Below are 17,523 nucleotides of genomic sequence, written 5' to 3'. Positions count from 1 at the left end.
CTCTAGAAATGACTACACAGCCCCACTGCTGTTATCCTGGTTCAGACCTTCCACAGAGACAGGGAGCTAGGACATATAGTCCGTTTTTAGAACATTATATAATATAATTCTTAATCTCCAATTGTATCCTTATGTGGCACGTGTATTTGAGAAAGTGGAACATAGGCATACATATATTTGCGAGCTAGAGGATAGCGTTGGTAGCACTTTCCAGAACGAAAACAAAGTTTATATTGTTTGCAAAATATGCCTACTCTAAAAGACACGTTTGTTTTCAATCATGGTGATTTTATATTATGCTATGCCATAACCTCTAAATTACAATACGTATTAGGCCTATACATATTGGAGATTGTTGTTTTTGTGTGATATTTACAAAGTAGGGTTGGCTGTTTTAATCATGTATGCTATTGGAACAAGTCAGGACTGATGGTTTGTACGACACACATTTATATGTGAAAGCTGCAGTTTCTTTTGGTTTGAAAGTGTTTCTTTCGTCTCTATTTAGGAGGAAAATCTTTATTTTTACACAGTTTGAAATTCAGCCAGGCGCACTGCGGTCTACTATGTGGGTCCTGCTGGGTGCCCCGTCGTCGTTACCATGGAAACCTTGTTACAACGTTGTGAGCTGTGATGCTAGAGCCAACCTGGAGCTAAAGGCTTTAGCTTAGCTAAACGGACCAAATATAGACATTTCAAAAGGACAGAAACTTAAAAAAATATATATTTAGACTTCATACAGTCGCTAGAGATGTTGCCACATAAAGATGTTACATTTCCACCTTTAACGCCGTCAAAAACACAAAGGCAAGTGATTTTAAAGATTGTCCTACAGCAACAATATTAAAGGCTACTATTAATATGGATGATATTAATATATATTTCTTCTAATAATTGTAAGTTACATTATAGGTAAAGCTCATGAGTTCAAAATGTTACTTAAGTAAAAGTAGTCAAATATTATCAGCAAATTGTACTTAGAGTATTAAAATAAAAGTACTTATGATGCTGAACGGCTTTTTTTTTAAGTGTTGTTTTATTTTTGAATACTATAAAGTTATATTTGTATCACTAACAAATGCATATAAAAGCTTTTTATGTTGTTATTTTGCAATGTATGGAAACGTTTGGATACCTTGTGGACTACTGAGTAGATAAGTAGTATATAACACAACATGTTATTAAGGTCAAAAGTAACTAAGTGTAAGTGAATAAAGTAGTGTAGTAGAAATATACAGTGGCAGAAAAAAAATATATATATATATACATACTCAAATAAAGTGCAATTATCTCAAAATGTATACTAAAGTACTTGGGTAAATGTAGTTCCACCATTGCTTAGCTCTGTGGTTTTCTATTATAGACTGACATTTGACCAGAGACTACAATATGACGTTATCCAGACATCAGAGGAAGGACAAGAAGAAAAGGCTGGAGCTGTTTCTGTCCAACCTGCTGTGAGAAAGGTAACGAGAAACAAAGCAGGGAGCAAACAGCTTCATCAAACCATCAATCCTTTTCCTCATTAAAAACCTACTCTATTTCGGGCCTGCCATTAAATATAATTATGATTATCGAATACCGAAAGACAGTCGTTTTATTATGATATAAAACAGAAAAATCTGAAAAACCTCCTCATTAGAGAGGCAGAGAATAGCATTTTCTAACATATTTGTATTACTTTACTGATTATATTAAAATAGTCCATATTGGTTTCCTTGTAAATCAATCAACCATTAGTCAACTATGCAATGTAACCAGAAGTACAAGAGAACCAGTAAAGTGCAGTGTAATGTATCTGTATAATATAAGTATATTAATATAACAGATATAATTATATTATATATTATGAACAGTTTAAATAGGTATTAAACACTGAAATGTATAAATATTGAATACACTGTAGAGGGTGTAGAAATGGACAGTATTAATATATATTGCAAATATTAATACACTTTAGACCAGTATTGACACTTTTTATAGAAAATACGGATACATATTGGTCCACTGTAGATTAACATATGAGACGTATGGACAGTTATATGCATAGAAGTAACATGACTAATGGGGGGGAGAACAAGTATTTTAAAGTTTGATTGAGTCACTAAAGCTGTGTGTGTGTGTGTGCGTGCGTGCGTGCATGCGTGTGTGCATGCGTGTGCGCGCACGCGCGCGTGTGTGTGTGTGTGTTTGTGTGTGTGTGTTAAATGTAGTGCTGGACAGGTAGCAGTTACATGTATGCCGGCCCAGGGAGGAAGCCTCAGCTCCTGAAGCAGCTGGAGAGCTACGTTCACAAGGAGCTGCAGATTATCAGCTCGCCTGAGCCTCAGTTTCAGGAACAGAGACTACAGGTGCTTTGTTTTCCTGTTTTGTAGGAAGGTTGGCTACATTAAAACCAGAGGAAATACTGTACACACACTTTAGTCCAGGAGAGTAATCCCATTATCTTAATCTGACCACAGGTCTACCGAGATGCCTTTGGTTGTTTCATCAAAGAGTTCAAAACCTACCAACCCCTTCTTTCTGCCATCAAGAGGGAATATGAAAACACTTTAGGTCAGTATCTGTTAATAAGTCTGCCTCATCATTTTCCTTTCTTAAGAAGGATTATACTCATAGTATAGCACTTTTCTGAATGGTGTCCTTTAGTGCTATAGAATAAAAGGAACAAAGCAGCCTTTGATAAATGAGGAAACAAAGAATCTGTTATAAAAAAGGAAAACTACTTATTGGGGAATTAGATAGCATTTCCACAAGGACAGAGCTGGTTAATTTGGTTTACATTGTAACTGCTGCATCCACTTTAGCCAGCATTTTTTTAAGTGGCAATCTGGGTTAATGACCGAAGGGCTATGGGAATAAATAGTTAGTGGCTACAAATAATTGTTCGCAGACTTAAAGAAATGCCCTTGATTTGTTTTATAAAGTTGTAGACAGTTTATAATGAAGTGACTGGTTGCATCTAAGCTACATTGAAAGGGGACATGCTATGAAAAATGTACATTTATTTATTTGGAGTTCCTACCAACCCATCAACTTTGAAACAAGACGAACCAGACTGTTTCTGTGGGTTCCCTCTGTCAGAAAACATGGGATTTAAAAAACGTTTCTTATTTCATGATACATGTAGGCTGTCTAAAATATATCATATCTTCCCATCTAAGTATCTCCAGGCATAGCTTAAGAACTACATTTGTTAAGGTGCACCATCTTTTTGCAGCCAATCAAAGCAAACTGTGACTGTGAAAGAGGGTGAATAAAGGTATATTGAAGCTTTTAGACCATTAAAGTCTGTAAACAGGTTTTTGTAGGAACCCAAAATTCAACTTTGCACCACAATGAGCATAAAACATCCTATATTTTCAGTGTTCAGTGAAAGTTGCATAAAAATAAAGCAATATAAAGCGTATTGTGCTGCAAATAAGTTGACTAAAATATAACAACTTAGCTAAGCGCACATTCAGGTAAAGTTGTGCTTTTAATTTGGCAGGTTGATTACAAATATGTCTGCACCAGTTGGAAATGTGAAATCATTTTTTTAATCATGTTTCATTTGGATCTGTAGCTCTAATATATTTTTGTTGTTGAATAATCGATCAGTTATTTATTTTGTGTATCCGTTTAGCCTTTAAAATGTTTAAAATATTAACAAATGCCCATCACATCTCCGCAGATAGGTATTACAAATCTCAAAAAATTATCCAGCCCTTCTGTTTCATGATAAATCATTTGTTGCATTTGATATCTGTTCAGCATATCAGCAGGATCAAATCAGAGAACTGGAGCCGCTGCGGTCCCATGTGAGGTTGGTGACAGAGGAGTGTGAGAGGAAGATCCAAGCTCGCTGGGAAGAGGAGCGGAGTGAGATCAGAGCTCTGAAAACGGAGAAGCATCAACTTCAGAGGGTCATAGAGGCCATGAAGGAGAAGGAAACAGCCACACAGGCAGTGGTACATGACTTACCTGGTGTTCTGACCATTCATTATTCATGTGACTTTTTAAGGACTGCGACTTGTGGGACACATTTTCACATCAATTCCTTCTCTAAATAGTATTGTCAATATTAGTTTGATGTGCTGTCTTGCTCAATTAAATCAAATAAAATGTAATTTTTATAGCTCAAAACTGCAAAACACATTAGATAAGGGGCTTTACAATTTGTACAATACGGTGGCCCTGAAGTGCAAGACACCACAGCATTTCACAAAACGCCGCCGCATTTCACAAAACGCCGTGGCGTTTCAGAAAACACTACAGCATTTCACAAAACGCAACAGCATTTCAGAAAACCCACAGCATTTCACAAACGCCACAGCATTTCACATTGGACGGAAAGGGTATTCCTTTATGGAGAACACTTCTTGTTTGTGATTGGACAGAGCCAGAGAAGCACTGCTGTGATTGGTTGTTTTTGCTGCCAGTCAAGAAATGACGCTTCGTGATTGGTGTCAGCTGTGTTTACTCCTGTCATTCAAACAAGACGCGCTGGAGAGGGGGCGGGGCGTATCTCCATGTAAATCCTATGGGAGATACCAACTACAACAAAATGAACATATTTTACCGTGATTTAATTGTAATACACGTTTCAAAATGATGCCGAAGTAACTACATACTGATAACGGTTAGTAAAAACCATGAATTAATGCTTTGACAAGTCTGCAGACAGACGGCAGGCGAAAAACCTTTTAAAATGCGTGTTTTCTGAATGGAGATCGGATCGATCAGGCTAAACTAACCTGTAGCTGCTCCGTCCACACTCATAATAATAATAAATAATAATAGATTTATTTTGTTAGCGCTTTTACAGGTGCTCAAAGACGCTTTACAGATATAGTGAAAAGAAAAGTACAACAAATAAATATATATAGTTAAAGTTAAAGTCAAATAATACAAAAACAATCACACATTAAAAACCAGATTGAAGAGGTGAGTTTTTGTGAGTTTTTTGAAGGTGGTGAGGTCAGGGCAGTCTCTGATGGGTTGTGGGAGTGAGTTCCAGAGGGAGGGGGCAGCGACGGAGAAGGCTCTGTCCCCCCAGGTCCGGTGATTGGTGCAGGTGGGGATGGATAGGAGGTTGGCTTCTGATGAGCGGAGGCAGCGGGAAGGGGTGTGGTGGCAGGTCTGTGAGGTAGGGGGGGGGCCTGATTGTTGAGGGCTTTGTGAGTAATCAGGAGGACTTTGAAGTCCTACAACAACGTCATACAGACATAAATAAAGCAGCAACTGTATTCGCCATCTGTGGTTTGTACATGTTTAACTTTTGTCCAGTTTCTGAACAGATATGAGGAGCTGTGAGCTCTGAGTGTGTGCGGGTGCTGACCAATCACGAAGCGTCATTTCTTGACTGGCAGAAAAAACAACCAATCACAGCAGTGCTTCTCTGGCTGGCTCTGTCCAATCACAAACAAGAAGTGTTCTCCCTAAAGGAATACCCTTTCCGTCCAATGTGAAATGCTGTTGTGTTTTCTGAAATGCTGTAGTGTTTTCTGAAATGCTGTTCTGTTTTCTGAAATGCTGTTGTGTTTTCTGAAATGCTGTGGTGTCTTGCACTTCAGGGCCACCGTAGTACAAATATGGATGACAGTATAGAAAAACTAAATGCAAAATTACAACATAGACAACTCTTTTGACATAATGATAATGTGAATTTAAAGCAAATAAAGTAAAATAAAATAAAAGCCTTTTACACATGTAAGTCAAAGCTATTTATGCCCAAATGCGGAGATCCCTTTGTCAAAAAAAAAAGTATTGACTGCTATTTAATTTACACAAGCGTTCAGTGGTTTATTATCATGATATTGTCTCAGTCACTCCACTTTCTTCTGCTCTTTCCCAGGTGGAGCGTCTGCAGTCTGATCTCTCAGCTCAGTATCTGCAGTACCGGGAGCAGCGTGATGCCCGCCAGCTGCTGATCTGGCAGATCAACGACCTCACAAGAGGCTCTGTGGAGGAGGAGCATCCAGCAGATGGAAACTCAGGTGGAGCTGCAACCATTCCATTCCACTCTATTGACATCATGATAATGTGATGGCAGGCGCCATCTTACCTTAAAGAACTCATTATACCCTACTGTCCAACTAGGGCATTGCGTTCCAAGAATGCAGGGTTGTTGGTTGTTCCTAGAGTCTCTAAAAGTACAATGGGAGCCAGAGCCTTTTCTTTTCAAGCTCCACTTTTGTGGAATCAGCTTCCAGTTTGTGTTCGGGCGGCAGGCACCCTATCTGTTTTTAAGAGTATGCTTAAGACCTTCCTTTTCGATAAAGTTTATAGTTGATAAAAGAATCTAATAAGAGTGCATTGACGTAGACACGTTGTGCCTCTTCACCTATACATCTTAGTTCTTACTCTTTTTCCTTACTGATGGCATAATTTGGTTGTGTGTGTAGACGGTGGAAGCAGGGAGAGGCATATACGTGCCTTGATCCCTGCCGAGTCGACGCACAACTGTTGATTGGTGTCAGTGCCAAAAACACTTTTTAGGAGCAATGTGCTCATGGTATAGATGTGGTGCATACATCTTAGTTCCTACTCTTTTCCCTCACCCTATCCTAAGGGAGTGCATGTACGTAGACATGTTGTGCCTCTCCACCTCTGTTCCTTAATTCTTACTTGCTACCCTTTTCCCTCAACCTATCCTAAGGGAGTGCATGTACGTAGACACGTTGTGCCTCTCCACCTCTGTTCCTTACTTCTTACTTGCTACCCTTTTCCCTCAACCTATCCTAAGGGAGTGCATGTACGTAGACATGTTGTGCCTCTCCACCTCTGTTCCTTAATTCTTACTTGCTACCCTTTTCCCTCAACCTATCCTAAGGGAGTGCATGTACGTAGACACGTTGTGCCTCTCCACCTCTGTTCCTTACTTCTTACTTGCTACCCTTTTCCCTCAACCTATCCTAAGGGAGTGCATGTACGTAGACATGTTGTGCCTCTCCACCTCTGTTCCTTACTTCTTACTTGCTACCCTTTTCCCTCAACCTATCCTAAGGGAGTCCATGTACGTAGACACGTTAGTTTTGCTGCTATAGGCTTAGACTGTCGGGGAACACCTTACTTCTTCCTTCTTCTTGTCTGTACCTGTGTACTCTCATGTTCCGAATAACCCAGCTTCCCCCAAATTTCTTTTTGGTGTCTATCTACGCCGGGATCCTGAGCCGTGGCTGATCCTGTTGCTGCGGTCCTGTGTCCTGGATCCTGAATCATGTGTCCTGGATCCTGCATCCTGAGTCCTGGATCCGGAGTTCTGGATCCTGAATCATGTGTCCTGGATCCTGCATCCTGAGTCCTGGATCCTGTGTCCTGGATCCTCTATCCTGAGTTCTGGATTTGAGTCGTGGCTGAACCTATCACTGTGGTCCTGCCTGACTCTCATCATACTACTTCCCTGATGGCTCCCACAGGATTGTTGACATCCTCGTGGATTCATCTTCTTATTATAGACACATGCATTTCCAAACATTTGGTCTACCTATGCTGTAAAATGTATTATCTCTTCGATTTACACACGGCATCTATTGCACGTCTGTCCGTCCTGGGAGAGGGATCCCTCCTCTGTTGCTCTCCCTGAGGTTTCTCCCATTTTTCCCTTTAAACTGTGGGGTTTTTCTCTGGAAGTTTTTCCTTTTACGGTGTGAGGGTCTAAGGACAGAGGGTGTCGTATTGTCATACTGTCTGTACAAACTGTGAAGTCCACTGAGACAAATGTAACATTTGTGATATTGTGCTATATAAATAAACATTGATTGATTGATTGATTGATTCCCACTCAAATAATCGATACATCAGAAAAATGATTTGGGAAAATAATTTGAAGTTCATTTCTTCTTTTAAGATCTCTCTGGTTGCAGCTTTTCTATCCTTATCCTATTGCTAATCTACTATTTCCTGTTTCATTAGTCCTTTGTCCCTAAGCCTTGGGATGTAATGTATAGGCCTATGTCACACTTCCGGAATGTAAAAAATCGCAGAGTGGTGTACACCTACTTCCGGTAGTTACCCTAGTTACGTGACAAACGTAATGTGCAACCATCTTTTGACATTGGACTGACCAAATTATTAACTGATTAAACAAAGAAATATCAGACAGATTAATCAATAAGAAAAACCATATTGTTATTGGCTTGAATTCTCAAAATGTGGTGTCTAAATCTACAAAATCAGCCAAAAATGTAGATATTAGAAATGAAACAATCTGTTAATCTATTTGTCTGTTGTCTCCGGGAGTCTTACACCAGAGGAGTGGACCCTAACCTTACATAAGAGTGAAAGAACTGAATGAGCACTAAACTTTTAGAATTAAAATATGTTACAATCAAAGTTAATATGAACAGTTGGTAAAATAAAGAAGTGTTATAAGAGGCTTTGAGAGTCTGGATATTTTTTGTTTAGGTACCTTAAAAGATGATGACAAAGTGTTTAGATTTCACTATTAAAAGCTATACAAACCTTTCTTTCGTTTCTCTTGGCAAGAAAGCAAATTCGAAAAAACATATTGACTGAAAAATAGCTAAGCACAACACCCATTTATGTTGGGAATTTCTAAATATACCAAATACCTTTACTATAAAATGTTAAAAGTTAAGAATATTTTGTTCTGAATTTTAAATCTTATTGTGGAATCAGATGCTAGGGACCCAGTGCAGCTGCAGCTCTCTCTGAAGGTGTGCCGGAGAGACCTGACCACAGCTCAGGAGGAGCTCACCAGGATGAAGGCAGAGTACTGGGACGTGGTGCCGAGGCGCAACTGGGACGCCCTGGAACAAACACACCAACAGAACCTCTCAAAGGTAACCCATAAAGACACACACTTTACTATACACACACACTACACACCCGCATGGACACAGAATGCTTGATTTAAAATGTTTTCACCTTGTTCTTGTTTTCTTTGTGTCCAGATGCAAACGCTGCAGAGTGACTTTGATCAGCTGAAGAGAGAGCATGACATCCTGCTGGAGCTCCACAAAGAAGGCAGCATGCAGAACAAGACTAATGAGCCCAGCACCCAGCAGGTACTTTATAATACCTGTAGGAGCCACATGTAAGGTTTATGTATTTTATGTTTATTATTTAATATTTTGCACTTATTATTTGTGTTCACTGGAGCTGGGGTGGTGATGGTAGTTGAAATACCCGATTGCTTTCACCTGTTATCACTTTTTGGCATTTACAGAGAGAGGGGGTGAGCCTGGGAGTGATATTTTCTGTTGACCACACTCACATACAGAACTTTATAATTAGGATACTGGAACCAATTGTATTTTCTTGTTTGTTGAGGAATATATGGTAAATTTGTTTTGTTCCTTTACTGCTTTTTTTCCCGGACTACAGTCTAATACCTATTAGATCAAAATAGAGCACATTATGTTGTTATCAAGTTGTACGGATAAATAAATAGATAAACAAAACAAAACAATAGTTGGCAATCCCTAAAGACCCCAAAAGAGCCAAAACATTTGTTTACACTTATTGAATGGAGACAGTTAGCTTAGCTTTAAGGCTGGGAACAAGGAACTCCAGCCTGATTCTGTCCAAAGGGGAACCAAAGATTTATTTTTAAACATATAAAAATATAACTTTGGACTGATGAAAGTCATTTTTTGGAACCATTTAGTAGTTAGGGTTTGATTAATTTTAGATTAGGTGTTTTGTTTTTTTAGCTTGTAACATAGCTGTATAATATATAAACTCTCATATTTTAGATGTGTACGTAATTTATAATGCAAATACTTGGCCCCTAATCTAAAGCTTCAGATTTATCAAGGTCCCATTTTACATAACTCCGTCTTAAATTATTATTATTATGTCTTATGATTGTACACTGAAAAATATGAATCATTGACTTTAATTAAATGTATTATGTTAACAGATGTCCCATAACTGTATCAGGTTAGTTGAAAGCAATAATATGAAGTTTAAATACAAAATATCAGGTTCAACGTAATATTATTGCTTTCAACTAACCTAATACAGCTATGTGAAGTTTGTTAGTTATAATATATATAATTAAAGTCAACGTTTCAGTTTTTTGTACTTTTAAACTGTTTTTGAAAAATATTTATTTCATTTATAAAACTTTGGATGGAGCCAAGCTAGTTGTGTCACCCTGTATCATAACTTAGGCTAAGCTAAACTAAGCTAACCATAACTTGGCTCCAGTTTCATGTTGAACTGACAAGCAGGCACTAGTATTGATGTTCTTAAAAATAATCCCAAAATGTTGACGAGTTGCTGCTTTTTGTTTTTCAGAAGGATGAGAGTGTATCTCAAGAGCAAAACCAGGTTGAGTCCGACCACCTGAGCGACCTGATCGACTCTGAGTCCCCTGAGAAGAGCACGCTCACTGTCCAGGAGTTTAGGTAAAATAAATAGATGCACACTGAAGCACATGCAAATATAATTCAATCATTTTCATTTACAGTATAGAGCCTAAAGGGCGTTACTCTGTACAATGTATGCCAGCCACGATTGCGATAAAAAAAAAAAAACGTTGCGAAATCAACTCTTTAGCAGAATTCATTTTTTCTCTGTTAAAAGAGAATGTTTTGTGTATATGCATGTATGTACAGTGTGGTGGAATTTAACCAATAGAAACTAACACGTACTTTTAAAATGGTGAGGAAACCTTCCTGTTATACTGAAATGAAGATTCTTCAAATACAACAGTCTTTTAAGGAGTTTATTCTTGCAAGATGGTAACAACGTTACAGAATGTCGAGCAGTCTGCATTGAAGTACAAAAATCAGGAGGTCTGCAAAGGGTCTTATATTCACATTTTCAGACAAAGAATAGAAAACATACCAGTCTTTTTTTTACCACACCTGCTAGCAACAGGAGAGACATCATGTCAACATTCCCTAAAAGGAGAAGGCCACCAACCTGACAATAATAAATAGAGCAAACATTATTTACGACTCATGTAGGTTAGGACATATTTACTGTTACCTTTAAGCCATTTTATTAGAAATAGCTTGACAAGAAGAACACATGGTAAACTTTCGATGCTCACTAAGAATGATAAAATATCCCATAACAACAGGATGGCCCTGAGGACAGCGTTCCCTCTGAAGTCAGATGAGGAAATAAATGAACTTGTGACCTCGGCTCAGAGCGATCCAGATGGCAGCGATGACTCCATCTCCTCTCAGAGACTCCACAGCCTGGTACGTGCCAGCACTGTTTTTTCACAATCATTTGAGTTTATTCAAAGAATGTGTTCCATATCTCGAATCTGAGCAATTAACCTCAGCCTTTCTCTCTACCGGCACTGGAGCTCTTGATTTTGTTGCTCCCCTGAAACTCATGCGCCCCAGAGCTAAATCTGAACCCTGGCTCAATGACGTCACTCGTGCTGCCAGGCGTGAGTGCCGGCAGGCTGAGCGCAGGTGGAAGAAGGACAAGCTTCATGTAACTCATGACATTTTAAAAGAGAGTTGGAGAAAGTATCAGAGCATTGTAAAAGCTGAAAAGATTAGTTATTTTTCTGATATTATTTCTAGTAATTTAAACAAACCTCGTGTTCTTTTTAAAACCATTGATGCTATGTTAAACTCTCCTTTATCCACTTGTATTGAAGCTTCAACTGAGGTATGTGAAACATTTCTCTGCTATTTTATAGACAAGATCTCCACTATTAGAGCCTGTATCTCACCACCCTCTTTTGACCCCTCCATTGACATCACATGCACTGCTGTTTTCCAGCAGTTTGGACCTGTGTCGTTGTCATCTCTTAGTGACATTGTTGTTCAATTAAAACCCTCATCTTGTCCCACAGACCCAGTCCCTCCTCGACTTTTTAAAGAGATATGGGACACTATTGGATCTAATGTCCATACAATTATAAATAGCAGCCTAGAGTCTGGTTACAGTGCCAGTTTATTTTAAACAAGCGGTTGTGGCGCCCCTGATAAAAAAAACCTAATCTGGACACTTCTGTCTTCTCTAATTACAGACCCATCTCGAAGCTTCCTTTTATTTCAAAAATCTTGTAGAAAACCGTACTCTTACAGCTGCAGTCTTTTATACATGCACACAATATTTTTTATATTTTTCAGTCCGGTTTTAAAGCGCTTCACAGTACTGAGTCTGCCCTTCTAAGAGTATTCAATTACCTCCTGGTCACTACAGACTCTGGTGACTCTGCCATTCTTAAAGTGGACCTATCATGCTATATTTTAATAATATAGTATAGGACCATACCTATATAAGGCATATTTATACTTATTTATACCAAACAGATCATGCATTTTAGCCATGCCTCATTTTGCTCAATTTGAAAAATGTTAGCTCTGTTTTTGCAAGGGCTGATTATGTGAGAACAGCACCATCTACTGGCCTGGCATATGGACTACAGCGTCTCCAGCGCTTTCGAACGGCAATGGCCGTGGCTGTCTCCTCCTGATTGGTGGAGTTGGCCCAATAGCCGTAGTGCCACCGTCCTGACGTCAGGACAGTGTTCAAATCTGGATCAGTTTTTATCAGATCCGTTGCAGCCCCTTTTTTAGAGATTTGGGTATGGAGGAAAATAGAGAGGGTTGTGTTTTCTGACACTTGGTGAGTTCCCTGGAACACCGGGGACACATATTCATGTATAAAAGACGTACAAAGGTGCATTTTGCATGATAGGTCCCCTTTAAGCTCTTAAGGCCCAGACACACCAGGCCGATATCGGCCGTCTTCGGTTGTCTGGCGACAAAGCGTGCCCTGTCGCCCAAAGTCAATTTGGTGTGTCCCGAACCCTCGGCCGTGACACGCCTTATTTGGCCTTTCACGGTCGACATTTGTCAGACACAAGCTATCGGGCCAAGAAACCACTCTGATCAGCTGTTCAGCTAGCAAATGAGAAGCGAAACGGAAGTGAGGGACGTAAACAAACGATTTAAGAAGGCACAGGACAGCAGCTAAACCCCAGCAGGTGATACTTAAAGACATCAAACATAGCCCTTAAATGTCCTCTCTTACCTCCCACACATAGCAGGGACATCTCTGATATCGGCGGGAGCGTCCCCGGCTGTCCTCTGCTGAGAGCTCCGTGATTTGTTTGGTCAAGTCCGGCTTTTCATCTCATCGGTTTATTTGTCAGTATAAAGTTGCAGGATTAGTCTCAAGTACCTCAACATTGTCCTTAAGTACAGTGTCTAAGTAAATGAGATACTGTCTACTGCTGTTCATTTACCTATTGTGAGTCGCCTCGGATAAAAGCATCACATGGAAATGTAAATGTAGCAAGAAGTGGCCATTATTACATTACATACATTACTACATTGCTGACTCAATAAACTACACACCCGCCAGAACACTGCGATCATCAGATGCAGGTTTATTAACTGTGATTTTATAGTATGTCTGCACTTTATGTGCTCATTTCATCATTCATGTATTTTTATATTCTAAAACATGTTTTCGATGGACGAGAGTGAAAATGGAACGCACACTCTATTTGTTGTTTGTTTATATCAGTCTGTTCTTCTTCTCTGTCTTCCGGTTGTTGCCTATTTTGAATGACGAATACACACTACCGCCGCCTGCTGGTAAGGACAGTTATTGCCACTCACGCATGCGCAGTTCGTACGTGCTCGGCTGAAGTCTTTGTGGTGTGTTCCAGTGCGACACATGGCCAAGACGCAGGAGAACTCGCCGATGCAACAGTCGATGTCGGCGAGTTCTCTGGTGACTGCCTGGTGTGTCAGGGCCTTTAGACCTCACAGCTGCCTTCGATACGATTGACCACTCCATTCTTATCTCTCGTCTAGAGCACTGTGTGGGCATCAGGGGCACTGCCAGTGGTTCCGGTCCTATCTGTCCCAGAGATCCTTCTCTGTTAGGCTTGGTGACTTTGCATCGTCTTCTGCCCCCCTATCCTGTGGAGTTCCCCAAGGTTCTATTTTGGGGCCCATTTTCTATTCTTTATACCTTCTCCCCCTTGGACTAATTTTAAGAAAACATGGCGTCTCCTACCACCTTTATGCGGACGACTCCCAAATATATCTACCCCTAAAAACAAACACCAGCTCTCCGATGCCCCTGGTTGACTGTCTTAATGACATAAAGGCCTGGATGGCGCTAAACTATTTAAATATAAATGAGAGCAAAACGGAGGTCATTGTGTTTGGGCCAAATGGCGATGTCCCTTCCATTGACCTGGGTTCCCTGCAACCGTATGCAAAACCCATGGTCACAAATCTTGGCGTCAAAATCGACAGTGCTTTAAAATGAGATAAACAGATATACTCTGTGGTTAAGTCCAATTTTTATCACTTGAGGCTCCTGTCCAAAATTAAACCGGTTTTATCCTTTTTAGACTTTGGCCCCTCAGTACATCTCCGACCTCCTACAGGTGTACACCCCCTCAAGGGCTTTGAGGTCGGCTGATCAGCTGCGACTGGTAGTCCCTAAAACAAAGAGAAAGACCAGGGGAGACCGAGCCTTCTCAACGGTAGCCCCCAGGCTCTGGAACGGCCTGCCCCCCCATGTCAAATTGTCCCCCACTCTTCAAACGTTTAAGTCCCGCCTAAAGACCCACCTCTTTTCCCTCGCTTTCGAGTCAGTCTGAGCTCTACCTATTTGTATGCTTTCTTGTCTGTCCATAGCCTTTATGTGTGCCTTGTATTTATTCTTATGTGTGCCTTTTATCTATTCTTGTAATATTATATTTTGTTATAATGATACTGTATGTTCGTTGTGAAGCACTTTGGCAAACCCTCTGTTTAAAAAAAATGTGCTATAGAAATAAAGTGGATTGGATTGGATTGAATCTGCCGCCATTATAACACCTTTGTGCCCGTATTTGGTAAAAACATCAGAATCAGGTTTTCAGAATCATATCATTTACCAAATAATTTCCTTTGGTGTAAAATAGTGCATATATAAACGCAATGAGAGGAATCGGTTGTTCGAAAAAAGAAAATGTAGGATTATTTTTTTATTTTATCTAAAATAAAATAGAAATAAAAAATGTTTACAACAAAAACAAACATATATATAAAACAATATGTACAAAGACAACATCACAAATGACTCTCAAAATAATTAAGCAATTAAATGAATAAATACAAATGTGTGCAGTATATCAGAATTTAAAGTGGAAAAGGTGTGCTGTTTGAATTCATTTTTCCGCCATCCATCTAGACGTAATTCCCCATGGACTTTTCATACTTTTTTTTAAATGTCACATTGACATACTGTAGGTATTTCTACCCTTTGCTATGACGCTTATATTTAGCTCAGGTGCCACCCATCTATCTTTGACCCTCACCTGTCTTTTTAAGGTCACATAAAAGCTTCACACTTTCTAAGGTATTGCTCTCTTTACTTTATTGCTCCAACAGCTAGCAGAAAGTGTGGAAGCCGGACCTCCAGCTCTCGAAGAATCAGAAGGACAAGCTGCAGAAAATCCCGTTCAAGCCACCGACTGATTTCAAGTTTTATAGAAGTATTCATTAGATTTTTTGGTATTCAAGAAAGTGACCCGGTTTGCCTGATTTAGGACATTAGATTATTGTCACAGATTATTGATTGTCCCCAAAACCCTTTTTTCTACAATTCCTGATTTCTAAATAAATATACTAACTTAAAAAAAACAATGACATTGTTGCCATTGTAGAGATCTCAAAATCTAGAAATATTATGTGACAAAATGTTTTGTGATTTAAATATTTTGTTATTATTATCATGTGTGTAGAATGGGTTAATATTCTGCCAAATGCAATTTATCTAAATATAAATAAAACCAAATATAAATGTGTAAGGATTCTTTATTTAGCTTGTTATTCAATTTATTTCCTGCTCCCTAATTTTATTGATTACAACTTGTCTGTCGATAAATTGATAACATTCAATGTTAAGTCTTTTTAATATCAGCGAATATACAAATAACCTAAACATATATATTTTTGTATATGATATAAAACACAAAAAGCAGGGAATCTCCTTATTTGAGAGGCGGAAATGTGCATTTGCTGCCAAACTTGCATGAACTTGACTTGTTAATCAACAAATCGTGAAGTTGCCAACAATCATCGTTGAACTTTATATTATTGGTTATGAAAAACACAATGTATTTTAAACTACTGTGAACTTGCTTGAGCTGTTGTAGTGTTATCACAAGCTTACGTTTGCTAACTAGCTTCTACTCGCCTGTGTTTGCTAATACTCAAGAAAGGCAGCCAACTTTTCATTACTCTTTACCTGGTGCAGTCTTAAATGCCTGTCCCAGTTAACAAAAACAAGCAAACTTAAAAAAGAAAAAAACGATTTCCTGTTGAAATATGGCTGAAACCACTCTTAGAGCCTCACCCCAATTTATCTGAATTAGATAATGGCTCATGGACACACTGTTTGCCTGGTCTCTGTAATGGAACAAGGGATCAAGAAACAAGTCAGTGGAGGCCGGAGTTTCAGACAAAGCACAAACCAACAGACTTCTACAAATATAGCATTTGGTTTTAGATATACCTTATAAAATTCACAATGTGTATATTCTTGTTTACATGCTTATCTACCTTTCCCATAGAATGTGGACAGTGATGGGAGGGTGACTTTAAAAATGTATGTTATTCTAATTGCTTATATTATAGCAATCTAATACAAATGTAACTATAAAAAAGTAATGTTATAACTTTCTGTTACTTTTGGATCACCTCAATATCAAATGCAATGCCAATGCATCTTTTACAAATGCTGTTTTAGTTTAGGGCATGAATTATAAGCAAACACAGTTTTTTTGTTTAATAAATCAGGTGTATATAAGAAGATATCAAAAAAACGTAGGCAATATGCCAACCTATGCCAAGTATTGGACAAAAGAATACTATTAGTGTGTTTGTGTGCATGTGCTTTTAAAATGCATTGTCACATTGACATCCTGCTAGCAATCCCCATTTTTCCAAAATGGGTAATGAGATTACGCCTTCTTTTTAATCTAACTGTAGAGGAATACAGGTCCCTTTTATTTCAATCCTAATCCCGAGCATGCATGTGAACGCTAACAGGCCACACTATTCCTTCTGTTGCATGTGAAAAATAATTGTGTTGTGTAAACGTTCTTACAGCTTGAGAGCAAATAGCAGTGCAGATGGTAAATAGGACTGCATCTGGATAAAGAAAGAGAAGGAACCAGCCAACCTCAAAAGCCCTTGTAGTATGGTCTGGAGACAGAGATTAATACATGTGCTGTGAATGATAAAGTGGACGCCCCAGATAAACTCCTTTCATGGACAGTAATCTGTGAATGCCAGTTATATAGTGTTCGTGTTGACGTCATTTTTGAAAAAATGTCCTCCCTTCAATTTACCGAAATGTTCTGTCAATTTGCAAGAGACGAATCACATTTACTGAATATTTTGTCTTAATGGCCACAATGTAAAAGACATTGTATTGAGAGGATTTCAACATTTGAATGTGTACATAATGAAAATGTTGAATGTATAACTTTATATTCTAGGGTTTGATCACATACATAATTGTATTAGACGGACATGACTGAAAAAGTAATGCAAACTATATAAAGGAGTTATGGTCGTCCGG

The 17,523-nt window shown here is 38.9% G+C and overlaps 1 protein-coding gene across 1 annotated transcript; it reads left to right on the top strand.

Annotated features, from left to right (window-relative positions):
* The first annotated feature begins 653 nt into the window (after positions 1-653).
* Positions 654-15,710, top strand: tsnaxip1 (translin-associated factor X interacting protein 1). The gene is made up of 11 exons (XM_034141860.1): positions 654-807; positions 1,364-1,466; positions 2,214-2,351; positions 2,463-2,556; positions 3,754-3,950; positions 5,837-5,978; positions 8,623-8,786; positions 8,898-9,011; positions 10,249-10,358; positions 11,039-11,162; positions 15,327-15,710. Exons 1-11 carry the CDS (start codon positions 752-754, stop codon positions 15,411-15,413), a joined length of 1,329 nt encoding a protein of 442 aa, XP_033997751.1. The 5' UTR covers positions 654-751; the 3' UTR covers positions 15,414-15,710.
* Positions 15,711-17,523: the final 1,813 nt, after the last annotated feature.

Source organism: Trematomus bernacchii, unplaced genomic scaffold, assembly GCF_902827165.1.
Source record: "Trematomus bernacchii unplaced genomic scaffold, fTreBer1.1, whole genome shotgun sequence".
Classification (NCBI taxonomy): domain Eukaryota; kingdom Metazoa; phylum Chordata; class Actinopteri; order Perciformes; family Nototheniidae; genus Trematomus; species Trematomus bernacchii.
This window is presented reverse-complemented; position numbering and strand designations above follow the sequence as displayed.